Genomic DNA, 13619 nt, shown 5'->3' with positions numbered 1-13619 from the left:
TGAATCCAATTGCCAATGACAGTTCAAGAAAATAGCGAAGTGTTGCTTTCAGAAAGAAACCCCACTTTGGTGAGAAAATATAGAAAGAAGCATGCTGCCATCACACAAACTTCCATGCTAATTAATATAAAAGCTGAAGAACTCCCCGAAAGGAGCTCAGATTGCACTGCAGTCCATTTGAGTAATTAATGTATCAGCTTTTCACGACCTGACAGGTTGTTTTCTGATATTTGCAGTCCGCCCACGCCCACTCCAGTCCACAATGGGTTCCCAGAGACAGCTCTGAGCCAGCAGTCCATTGATGTCTCTGAGAACAGCTCTGTCAACAAGAGGTAATGTATGAAGACAGTACAGTGATCAAAGTGAGAGCAATTCAGAAGCTATATAGATGGGTGAAGTTGACATTTGGTTTGATCTTTGATCTAAAAGATGTGTGGTCAGTTGGAAGTATGATTAGGCATATCTGCAGCAGACAGTATTGTAAATGTTATATGGTGGAAAGCTGCTTTATTTGATGGGTGAAACAGTAGTACTAAGCTGCTGCTACTGACAGTTACGCTGACTTTTTATACGGAACTACAATTAGTTTTATACTAATCATTGTATTGTTAGTAGGCTATTTCTTGTATTTTTATTTATTTATTTTTTATATACTTATTTATTTATGGTTATATTGATTTTAAAATGTATTGATTAAGTTTTTTTATTACAACTACTTTTGTACAAAACAGCAGTACAGCTATTTCATTTTGATAAAAGACTATGCCGTAAAAGAAAATGTATGGGTATTATGTCTAATTAAGCTCTCCTGCTATTAGATCAATTGTTTGACAGTGTGTGTCTCATTAGTAGCCTATTTCTTTCTACAGCATGCTACATAATGATATTATTTACTCTAACCTCTTTACTGAATTAACAGAACACCTGTTATCAAAACTTAGTTAATCTTTATTTCCATCTTTCTTCCATCAATATTGATTTGTTTCACAAAAAAATGATTTAATGTTGTGACATTTTTTTGAATAGGTCGCTTATGACAGTTATTTGATCATCCCAGCATGCCATCTTTCATCCAATACAATTTAGTAAAATAAGTTGTTCCTTCATGACAAGAAGACAGATGCACTGAAAATGAAGGTTACCCCAATGTGTGTACAGTGCAAGGAAAGGAAGTGCTATTAGTGCTGTGTATCAGGATCTGATTGATAAAACCCATCACCTTGCATCTGTCAAGATTTATTGTGGCCATCAACTTGTTAAAATGCTGAAAAGTATTGATTAGATTTCCTGTGACACACCTTTCCTTGAATAAGAATGTTATCTGTAAAACACCAGGTATTCAGAGGGAAGAGTTTATTGTTAGTTATCCATGCATGGGGCCTCAACTTAAAGTAAAGTGCCTAGCATATGTATCATAAGACTAATTAGCAACCATGCCTTCCTGGGTCTATTGACTTAAACCCACAGGGCCAAGAACCATGTATTGTAATAAAGGCTTTGATTACTTTACCCTGGGGACTGTTGATTGGAGAAAGTTATCTGAGTTGGCCAACATCTCCATGCATTTTGCATTAAATTCAACATCAGGTGGGAGAAGTCTCCTCACTTAATTAGATATAGTAGGTGGAATACTTCTAGACACTGGGAGAGAAGCAAGCAGTAAGTTTTATATTGGGTGCTTTAAGATTTGTTGGACAAGGAGATGGTTATACTAGTGTCTGTATTTCATCTGTTCAAAGTATATTACAATGAATATCTAATTCCATAATTAGAATGTGGTTGTACAATTCTTGGCAGTGCACAGAAACATTTTACAGTTTCTGTATTGTAAATGCGTTTTGTGTGATTACATGTGATAGCACTTTTGGTGAGACATAGAAGAAATAAGACATTTTTAACATGGTTAAGCTAAAAGGAGTTGCAGTGACAGTGATCTATCTGGCAGCACAAACTTTCTGGTATCATGTCCTGATAATATGGATGATAACCTTTTCTTGCAGTTGATAAATGACATAAAAGGCTGAAATTGAAGTGTCATCTCAAAAACATTTGGACAAAACATTCATGGCTTTGAAAATACTGTATTCATTAACTTTTACAGGTGCTTGACAATGCACAGAATGTCGCAGTTCTATGAATATATGCATGGATGAGTATTGCAATTTTTAATTTGGAAATGGCATATATATATATATATAGAGAGAGAGAGAGAGAGAGAGAGAGAGAGAGAGAGAGAGAGAGAGAGAGAGAGAGAAAGAGAGAGAGAGAGAGAGATATTTTTCTTTTTGTTACATTTCCAGATACACAATATCTTTAGTAGTTTTCCTGTTGCATGATACAAAATCAAAGCAATGACATAACATCTACTACAACATCAAAGCACTGACATTACATCTTCCTTGGTATTTCAGCCAAATACATTGTTTCCAACAACATACGTGGGTTTCCTTCAAAAATTGAGTAGATTACATTTCTTTGGTTGTGTTACAATATCATGTTAGAAATACATCAGTGCTGTCTGGTACTGGCATGTTTTTGCAGCATATTCTACCATGTCAGCTGTCTAGGGCACTACCAATCATATAAGAGGGATATTTAATGAGAAAATGAGGCCCCTGTGTCCTTACGCTGAGATGAAGCTTTAGAAAAAAAGCATGTCTTGGTTTAGATATAAAACCATAGGCACGGACATTGGATAGATCGATACAGTAATTTTGTCTGGTATAAGTTTCTGATAGTGACAGCAAGGGCAATTCAGGAGATTGAAACAAACCATTTCAGCACAAATATAGTCAGTAGCAACTCATTACTTTAATTCTGTACTAAATTATTCAGTCGAATTTGATCACTTTATCTCTATTGGATCTGTTTGAAAGATCATTATACTATCTATTCATTTAGAAATTAAAGATTTATTTGATCATTAGCATTCATTTTAAAACGAAGAGCAACACACACACCAAATATATACAATATCTTACAAGTTAATGGAAAGTTTCACTCTTGAATTAGTCTCTTTTCTTTCTGTGTGCATTTGGCATTACCTGCATAAAATCCAATATCATGATGGGAAACCACAAATTCTAATACCACATCAGAATTGAGTCGTACTGTCTCCCACAGACACAGTAATGTAAGACTCTGTGTGAAATCCCAATACTTCTCCATAATGATGACTTCACTGAGACTTGCGTAAAGTCATACAATAAATATTGTAGGCTGAGAACATTGTCCTAAGTGATTATCCTTGTATGAGGTAAATCAATGGAGGGAAACCCATTTAGACTTTCCTGTTATATGTATATTTAGCTTTTCACAGAAGGATATTGCCAATATGACTGATAACTTCTCAGAGAGATTCGCATGTGAGTTTGTCACGGGTAATGCTGAAATATAGTAGTTTTCTTTAAGAATTAAAACATAACTTACATATTGCGCATTACTCATACTTAAGTTGATGTTAAAGGCTCTGCCTGCACTGTGAGGGAATAATTTACTTTTATTATTATGCCTGATAACTGAAGTTAAGGACTAAATGGTGATTTATGAATGGACTATATTACGCTGAAATTTCAAAATTGGTGGAATTCCCTCATCAAAGTAAACTTTATATTGCTCGATTTCAATACCAATTCCGTTGATATTCAAAGAGTCTTAGAAGTGTATTAATTAATGGATATCCAGTAATCTTAAATGTTCAATGGTTTAAGTGTAATCTGTTCTCTTTATTTCAGTCCCAGTCGCCTAGCTTCATCTAGTGTTGATGCCAGTCGTATTGACGATGAACATCGTTTGATAGCACGCTATGCGGCAAGACTTGCTGCAGATGCCAGTAATGCTGTAAGTATATATTAAAACAATTGCAGTTAATGGTATAAATGAGAATAATTGTCTTAAAATGATGAAAGTTGGTGGAGAAGGGATCTAGATGAGGTACAGCTATCCTGTGGGTACAGTTTTAGTGGTCTTAAAAGGGCAATCTTATCTTAAATTTTAGCTTAGTTGATCCTATGTGGTTTGGTAGGTTGAAAAGTAATGGAGGGCAGTGACTAAAAAGTGCCCTCAGTCTTAGCCATGTTCTCACATGCAGCGTGGTCTCATATCAAAAAGATGTTTGTTTTTTTTAATGTGCCAAAAATAGTAAGTTAAAATCATTAAAAATAGTATATTTTACTACAAGAAAGGAGCAAAAAAAGGGCAATAAGTTCTTATTCAGTTCATGTTGTTATATGTCAGTGTTAGAGGTATAGAAATGGAATGACCAAGAATTCACAAGATTAAATGCGGAAACGGCTCACTAAGTGGTCTTGAGTTGTAAACAAAATGACTGGGAAATCCAATAACTGCAATTAATTACTATATACATCATACTGGTGGTCAGATCTTCTGGGAGCTGGAACTGAACAAGCTGCACACAATGTTGCATGTTAATGTCTCTTGTCTTTGCCAAAGACGGTGTCCAGGGATTGCTTATTAGTATTATGAGTAAAGTGTCTGTCGCCTAGAATTGTGCTTCTGTGTGTTTGTGTGTGTATTTTTTAACAGTGTTATACAGTGAACTATTTATTATTTTCATATTTTTTGTTGAAATAAAAGCCATCCTTTGTAATTATGATAGATAATGTATACTGGATAAGGAGAAATACAAATTTTAAAAACATTGTTCAGAATTCAGAAATTGCTACAGCTCACTTCTGAATAAATTCTTAAATTCTAAAAATAAAATGTTTTAATATCCAAAGAGTTTCATCCCTCAAATATTTATGGGAGATCAATGTTCTACTGTTCAATATCCTGAATTGCAAATTTAAGGTTCTTTATGTTATGATATGAATCACCAAAAATTAAAACATAAACTGTTTATAGTGATTCAAAAACTGAAATATGTGTGTTATTTATGCAGTTTTATTCATCATTCTCAGCATTACATCAAACTTAATTTTCATCGACTAAACTAGTTAAGATTCCAGTAATGGATAGCAAAGTAGATTTCTGAAATGGTGTGTTTGAAAGTGATAATTGGAAGTCGGATTCAGTAGATAACTTGTTTAAGTTATGTAAGGAAATCTCTTGGCATCATTTGACCTTTTAGATCAAAAGCTTAAACACCTCCAAAGCATCATTGTTATTGTCTTGCCCAGTTATACAGTTGTCTAATCTAGTTAGTGTTGGCAAGGAGTGTTTTAACAAATGAAAAGGAAATAAGAGAAGGAAGTGTGGGACTGAGTGGCTTCTGAAGTGAATGGTACTAATAAGCACAGCCTGACAGCAGAGCACAGAAAAACAAATTATTCTGGACTGAACAGGTAGTCATCAAGGCTGATAGTCATGAGTGGCAGTTTATGTAAAAGTATCCTCCTGTTAGATTTCATCAGACCTGCTATGGTAAGAATCTATACTGAGATCAATGTGTGTGGTTGTTGGTGGGGGGATCCATGCGCTTGCACACTGGTGTTTACTTGGGCGAAAAATCTTTTTGTGTACATGATGCTTTTGCAAACAAAGTACTCTTTGTTGTCAGATAGAATTCATGTACGTTTTAGGTTGTTGGTTTTGAGGGTAAGATAAAAAGATAAATAGAATATACATGTTTCAAAAGGTGTGCGTTCAGATGTTTTTGGCATACATTGAGATAAAAGCTTTGAACATGCAAATGCATGTGTAATGAGACGCCATTCCTTATTTTTGATGTATATTTAGACATTGATGGAGGTTATTGTCACTTTATTGTAGCCATCGAGTAGCAGTAGTAATGCGTCCCAAAATATCACCCAGATCTTACAACAGCTTCAAGATGTAAGTGCATGTGTAATGATTTTTTTGTGATGTTTTTAGTTGCTTAGTGTAACATTTCTTTCAAGGTGGTGGTCTGAACTTTTTTCTTTGTTTTTTTCTTTGCATTTATAGATTTTTATGTTGCTTCCATAATGGTAACGTTCATTTCAAATGCTTCAAAGACTGTTACTGAAGGTGAAAATTCTTATAAATTTAAATTATCTTAATTTATATAAAATATCTAGTTATTGGCAATGGATTAATGGTTTATATATTTTTTTTGTTAAGACTAAAACTTTTAATGTTGGGAATTTTATTTATGTAGTTCTAAGTTTGTACTTAATTTTGTCAGAGCACCATTTAATTGAGAAAACATTTAGACATTTCCTGAGGCAGTAGTCAGTGCTTTTCGTGCTGTGCATGATTGTTGATAGACTGAAGGTCCTGATTTTATCACTCTGTAAAGATCTAACTTAGAAACTTATATATGATATTGTTGGATCAGATACGTGTTTCTTACTTCTTATAATATATATTTATATATTATACTTATGATGAAAATTTTATACATTACGTAACCTGCAGAGATTGTTTAAAGTCTAGATTTTTGCTGTTGAAGTACTCTGATCTAGTAAATGACAGGGGCAGTGATAACTCACAGTAATCTCTCTTTTGCTTATGTTTTGCTATTTTCCATTAAAAATACATCCTGATATATACTCTCATTGCTTAGTAACAATTGCAAAGCATATCTGATAAATTATGGCTGTTAGAAGATAATGAAGAGACCTATTTTCTTGCATCTGTGAACATCTTGAAATGAAATTCGTGACTGTGTTAATGTATGTATTGAATGATGGATGAATGGTCATAATGTTCTGTCTGTCAGTAAGCTGCATATATTAATAATGATAACCAGTTTATCAGCTGTGAAATCAAACTTCATTTCCATCAGCATTTCACACCAACACAATATGTCAGAAACAGTCATAAACAGTATATCATCAACATTATCACCCACAATATGTCAGCAACAGTCATAAACAGTATAACGTCAACAATATCACACACAATATGTCAGCAATGGTCATAAACAGTATACCATCAATATCACTTACAATATGTCAACCACAGTAGTTGTAAACAGTTAATCATCAAACTTATCACTAACAATATCTGAACAACAGTCATAAACAGTATATCATCAACAATATCACACACGATATATCATCAATAGTCGTAATCAGTATATCACTAAAAGTATATCACACACAATATATGTTAGCTGCATTATTACTTTGGGATTTCAGTCATAGCCAGCAACAGAATATGGTTGTAAAATTCATTGATTTTATCTTCAGGCATCTCAGTTTGAGCTGCCTTCTAAATTGGTCCTATGTGTTTTAATTGGTTGTATAATGACGTATGGCAGTGTTCAAAGAAATTGACTTCCTGATTCCATTTGAATAGCGGACTGGAACTCTTTTCTCTGTTATATTAGAGGTTAGAAGTTGAGAGAAAATGACAGTCGCATCCTTAAAGATTGTTCTTGGCAGCTTTTGCTCACTATTTGTGCCCTTTCATGGAATATTGTGTCTTAGTTTTATCTTGAAATTTGTGTAATAAGTTCGATCAATTTAGTTTCTGGTATTACTGTAGGCACGGAGTCCGGTGGAACTGAACTACAGCATGGAGTCCAGCAAGGTGCAGAGAGACATGATTGCCCAGCTGGAGGCCAAAAACAGGTCAGCAGTTTACCACCATTTTTAGTAAGGATTGTATCAAACAGGGCTAGAGATAGAAATTTATTATTTTTATTTTGTGTAAAAACTCAATGGTTGTAAAGGTGTTATTAGTTATGTACATGGTTTCTACTTGTTTCTACTTGTATTCTGGAACAGGTGTGCATTTACAGCAGTGATTCATGCTGTGTTATAATTTATTTTAAATAGACAATTATGAGCAGTAACCCATTTATGTGGGGAATTATTTACAAAACAAATTGATTATATAAGCTTGTCCAAAATGTTAGGTGTATCAGTAGTGTTTTGATTTGCTTGATTATTTACAAAAATCAAGTGAACTAATGGAATGGGAAACAAACTTAGAATAACGTACAGAAAAGCAGCTGTCAAAACTGCAAAAATGGCAACAACAACAACAATAATTAACACACAGTTACTTGGACACCACAACAACATGAGGAAGAAGTTTGTGTTGTATTATTTCAGGGAGATCATGAGGGAGATCCAGAAACTGAAGGTGGAGCAAGAGGCTGCTGGCAGGGCTAGCAGCGAGGCCCAGGCCAACCCCACCTTACTGGCTGAGCTGAGGTTGTTACGACAGCGCAAGGACGAGCTAGAGGGACGCATGTCTGCTTTACAAGAGAGCCGGAGAGAGCTCATGGTGCAATTAGAAAGCCTGATGAAGTTATTAAAGGTGAGAGTTTTGTTCTGACACAAGTTGATAAAATTAAAGCAGAAAGGTTCATCTATTTAATGGCTTTTGTAGTTCATGTTATAGGATTTTACCTTGTATTTTAATCCCATTAGCCTTGTCATTTCATTATTGGAAGTATTTTGACTGCACATTTGTGTATTTGATGGGAAAGAATGGGTGATTTATTCTTGAAAGAATCCAAATGAAAAATGGGGCATTGTTGGCTTTAAAATACTGTACAAGAGATGGGCTGTGCCAGTAATTGGGAAAATGTGTTTGTTTGGCATTTTATGTATAAAGATACAAAATACTCTGAGGCAGTGCTTGCATGTCAGTGAATAAAGTGCAACAAGTGTGAAAATTCCCAGAAGTTTATGTTTGTGCACCTGTTCCTTGTGCAAACTAATTAACTCCCTAGTGTCATAGTCAGCATCAACATATTTTTATCCCATTGCCATGGAGATTACTGTTTTCCATCAATGTACATAAATTGGTATGCATGTCATTCTTTTTCTCCATTATTGTTAAGGTTCATCTCAGTGGTTTTTTTCTTAGTCACTGAGAACAAGAAATGCAGCAAATAAAATATAAATTGTGTAACTTTCTCCCCCTCAGTGTCAGTGCATACTTGTGAAAGATTCCTGTTACACTTTCAGAATCATGGTTCCCCTCGTTCCACTCCGGGAAGCAGCCCCAAGGCCAGAACCTACTCTCCAGTAGCAGTGAAGACCAGTTCTCCCAGCACCCCTGGGGACTCATTGACTGGCGTGGGTGGAGATGTGAGGCAGGCCTTCAGTACCACGCACCATGCCGTGCCAAGTAATGCCAGAAATCTACGGAATGACCTGCTGGTAGCCGCAGACTCGGTCACCAATGCCATGTCATCCCTTGTGAAAGAATTGAACTCAGGTAAGATATATGAGTGACTACTTTGTTTTATTTGTTTGAGCTGGTATGTAAGTAAGTCTGAGACAGGGTACTAGTAAAATACAATAATAAGAGATGTATTAAGTGCACTATCAGGTAATGGTTATTATGTGTATTTTTGTGTAGAAGCAGCTAACCAATTTCAAAAAAGAAAATATCACTTTGGAATATTAAGTTTGATGAAATGATGAAGTGAAATGATCAAAGATAAGTAAGCATTAGCCCTTTTACAATATGATAGTAAAGAATTAATGATGTATTTATTTTTCAGAGGCCTCCAGTGACAGTGAAGACGAGGATAATATTGACAATCATAGAAAGTGCAGTAGAGGTAGGAAGAATTTAGCTTCTTGAATCTTACATGACTGTCATAGAAAAAAGTCATTTTTGTGTTTAGAGTGGAAAATGTTTCATCTTATTTATTTAATGATCACTCTTCAAATCCAAAGTGTTCCTACTGCAATATGTGGTTTCCATTCTAATTTCTTCTACTTACTTCTTAGGATTTGAGACAGGAGAGAGTTCTGCCATGGAGAGTTCTGATGAAATTATGGGATGGCAGGAAGATGTTCAGAGGAGACTGGGAGAGGAAGCTGCCTTCATTGAGCAAATTCGAGCCAGAAAAGAAAAACCATTAAATCGCGGTCTTGGTGACATAGAGAATGATCAGTATGTTATCTCTTTTATCTTTGGAGATTTCTGTTATACTTTTGATGTGATATATTTAATGAAACAAAAAAAAATAGTGAGCCTTGGTGAAAAAAATTACAAAGAGAATCATTTGATATATCAATCTGATTGGAAAGTTACAAAAATAATCACCATCTTCTCATGTGCAAGTAATTTTATACTGTATTAAAAAGAAAATTGTAAGATCATTTATGGTCCTTTCAATTTTAAACAAACAGTTAATAATGTTTTATTTTTTAATTAGTTTTATTTAAATGCTTGATTTACATTATAATCAATATGAATAATAGTAATATTAGCTTTTCTCTATTCAAATCCATTTCATCTCTTCTTTTTCAACAGCTATATTCCAACAGATGATGGGGAGTCATACGTGAGGACTGATGATGAAAGTGTGGGTCTTAACACAGATGACGGAGAGTCTTATATAAGGACAGATGATGAGAGTAATGTCAATACGGAAAATGAAGATGCAGAACTGTATGACCAAGATCCAAAAGTATGTAAATTGCACCATTTTTTGTATTTTTTATGATATACAGAGAAACTTAAACAATACAGTTTTACTTTGTTTAATAACATGGCTAGGAGTGACTGATCATTTTTATATCTGCACGTCCATAATACTGGGTAACAACATTGGGACATTGGCATCAAAATTCCAACGTGGTGCTGATCTTGTGAACATGCTTTCCGCTAAGAACATGCAATGTATTTTGCTTTATATTCATAAAGTTTGGAAAATGTAACATTAAAAACATAAAAAATTATCAGGGAAGAGTACATTTAACTTCACAGAGTTGGGAAAGCATGCTGCGATCCTGAATCGGTGGTTAAACAGCAATGATATGAAATTGTTTTTCGTGAGTTACACACCAAAAAGTAGGGACAAGATATAGCTAATTTAATTAGTCTCACTTAATATTCATTATGTCATATGTGGAAATTTCCACTATTTACGCTAAGTCCCTGGGCCAAGTCTGAATGGGGAAATGAAACTACATGCTAGCTGTGGTTTCGCTGTCGCGCGAGTCTGGAGGAAATTAATCATGATTGGGTCATAACATTTGTGATTAAATTAAATTAAATGACAGGATTTATTTACACATTGTTGTTTTATGAAAAACAGTGTTTTTCAAGTATTTAAATCCCGAAATTGAACCATTTATATAGTATACATGTATGGGAGATAATACTTTGTAGTAAAGTTAAAAACAGAAACAATGGTAATGTACAACAACCCGTTTTCTTCACCCATCAAAATTTGCAATGAAGAGCAATTTTAGCTTTTCTCTGGTGTTTGTTTGGAAACACATAATTGTGCGTTATAATAAAACAAATCTATCTCCTTTCACATGAAAGCACCCCCATTGTAATCCGACACATAAGAATATTTTGACAGACTTTCAAAGATGATAACCCATTTTGTTACCCAGTATCATAGACATGCAGATGTATATTTCATAGTCATGTCCATTAAGTTGAACATTCTCGGAGATGAAATTTTGATGAAATAGCCATTTTGCATGCTATGATCTGATTTTTGGTCTATATATAACATTAAGTACATACTGCATTGCAGGAGCTATTCCCCAGGTACCAAAGTGAAGATGAAAGTTATATGCACAGCGATGCAGAGTCGTATATCAGGACGGATGACGAGGAGGGTGGTAATGCAGAGTGGGAAGAAGCCATGAAAAGATGGGTCAATAGATAGTAGCAAGACCACTGAACTGATTTACAGAATGAATGATGAATGGGTCCAGATTGGTGGAGTAAATCATTAATTAAAACTATCACCACATACAGCAGACAAGATCAGTCATTTATCAGGATATGAAAGACTGATACAAATTCAAATTAACAAGAGTCAACACATTTATCATGAACATGTTAAAGAAGTATCTATACTTCAAAATAGAACTTGATTGAAGAGTAATTACCCAGATAATTATTATAAAAAGCAGTTATCTTGTCATACACAAAATTGACATTGTAAGATATGCAAAGCGTGATAGATGTTCCTCATTTTGTCACAAGACCTGTAGCGTGCCAAAGGCTTACAAAAAGTAGATATTTGTTTAGGTATGATTTGTTTACAATAATGCAATGTAATTGATTTATTTTTAAAGAGAATTGGATTGGTACACAGATAGTCAAGGATACTGTCCAAACCTAACTGCAAAATGTGTAAATATCTCTGGATATCGTATTTAATGTGTGCCTTCTGATTTACTTTCTGGAACCAGAATGCTGAACACACTGAACTTCATCCCTTTTTCTCAAGTATTCAGTGAACTGCAGAAGTACCCATGCTTGTCTGTAGGGATAATTAGATCCACACCTTATTTCATAGGAGGTTGTTCCTTTAAGTGGAAGAACTGTTCACGTCTCAAAGTCTTGGAAAGTTTGTGATAACCCCTCTATGCTCATCTTGCAGGTCAGTATTATTCAGGAGAGACGGAGGCAATCTGTGTAAATTTGCTGTCTACTAGTGTACAGAAATGACTGGAAGTAACCATTAAGTAGATGTTTGTAAAGATAAATTTTTAGATGTAGGAACAACTGAAAAGTTGATGATATATTATTTTCTTTTACTGATAGGGATATTTGCAAAATATCACAATATCTCTAGACTTATAAGTGGACTTCTAAATAGGTTCTATTTGAAAATCATAAAACAAAGTAAAATAAACTTTTGAAATGTTCAGGTATTTCCATCATTTGATGGACCAATAAAAAAATGGCTTTTAATTTAGTCTGTCGCAGAAGTGTTAAATGCTGCTTTGCACGTTTTACTATGGGTAATGAATAAATTGTTGATAATCAAATAAAGAATATCGCTGGTATATCATTGTTAAAGCTGTGAATATGCAGGAGATGACTTTTGAACTATTTTTGTAAATCACCAATTAGTGAATATTGTGATAGACTAGGCACAATCAGTTGTTTTCTATGTTAATATATCATTGGTACTATTTTATGTTATTTGTGAATTATTTTCTCTCTCCCAAGGTTCAACTGGAGAACACGTTTCTGTATTTACATTATAATTGACTTTTTTTATTGCAAGTTGAAGATTTATATATTTGAACCACAATCAGTTGACTGGGTTAACAGAAGAAAAGTGAAGGGAGAGGAGCAGACATTGTTATTCACTGTACAGTACAGTTGTACTACCTTCAAAGCAAGTAACTGGAAACATTTAACCAACATACACGTACCACAGAAAACTGAAAGGTTGTTTGATCAATATCAAATAACACTGGAACATTTTAAGTGTTCTTCTGCTTGTGAAGAGTACTTCTCAACAAATATTGGAAAGTCTAGACATTAAATTGTGCACTTATTAATATTGATTTTAATAACAGAAATGTTTTCAGTGGAATAGCATGTAAAGTTTTAATACTACCTTACTTATGTGCAAGTGTTCATGACTTGAACATAAACATAAGTTTTCTTATTTGCAGCTTTTTCTTTGTTACCGATTGTTGTCAAATTGCACTATTTTTCTTAATTTGAAAATGTTTGCTTGTTAGTTCTCATAGTTATATCATGTTTAGTTTTACCAGAATCTTTATTATTATTTTGCAAAAGATGGTGAATAAATTGAATTTATATATGAACATGATATACGTAGTTGGTTTTGAATTTACAATTGTGCAACTTCTCCTCTTACTGTAATTACATTTGCTTAGTCTGGAAATATATCCTCAGATATTTTCAATTCTAACTAAAGTTTAAAGGTTGGAATATTTTGAAAAAACAGTTTCTCCCCAGAAAATGTA

General features: G+C 34.1%; 1 protein-coding gene across 8 annotated transcripts in view; it reads left to right on the top strand.

The window, feature by feature from the left end:
- The window catches only part of LOC106175674 (dystrobrevin beta), a 40904-nt gene extending 27442 nt beyond the window's left edge, over positions 1–13462 (top strand). For 6 of the 8 annotated variants that reach the window (XM_013557783.2, XM_013557778.2, XM_013557779.3 and 3 more), the window contains 10 exons: positions 237–332; positions 3735–3840; positions 5734–5796; positions 7435–7520; positions 8007–8214; positions 8871–9123; positions 9413–9472; positions 9645–9810; positions 10174–10330; positions 11414–13462. In XM_013557783.2, coding sequence (XP_013413237.2) covers positions 237–332; positions 3735–3840; positions 5734–5796; positions 7435–7520; positions 8007–8214; positions 8871–9123; positions 9413–9472; positions 9645–9810; positions 10174–10330; positions 11414–11548 — 1330 coding nt within the window. In that variant the 3' untranslated portion in view covers positions 11549–13462. The remainder of the gene's footprint in view (positions 1–236; positions 333–3734; positions 3841–5733; positions 5797–7434; positions 7521–8006; positions 8215–8870; positions 9124–9412; positions 9473–9644; positions 9811–10173; positions 10331–11413) is intronic. The other 2 variants (XM_013557780.3, XM_013557787.2) reach the window with 1 other exon arrangement.
- Positions 13463–13619: the final 157 nt, after the last annotated feature.

The sequence above is a fragment of the Lingula anatina genome, chromosome 1, assembly GCF_051362555.1.
Source record: "Lingula anatina isolate TDL-2025a chromosome 1, LinAna3.0, whole genome shotgun sequence".
In the NCBI taxonomy this organism is placed as follows: domain Eukaryota; kingdom Metazoa; phylum Brachiopoda; class Lingulata; order Lingulida; family Lingulidae; genus Lingula; species Lingula anatina.
Note: the sequence above shows the minus strand (reverse complement) of the source record. Positions and strands in the feature narration are given on the sequence as shown.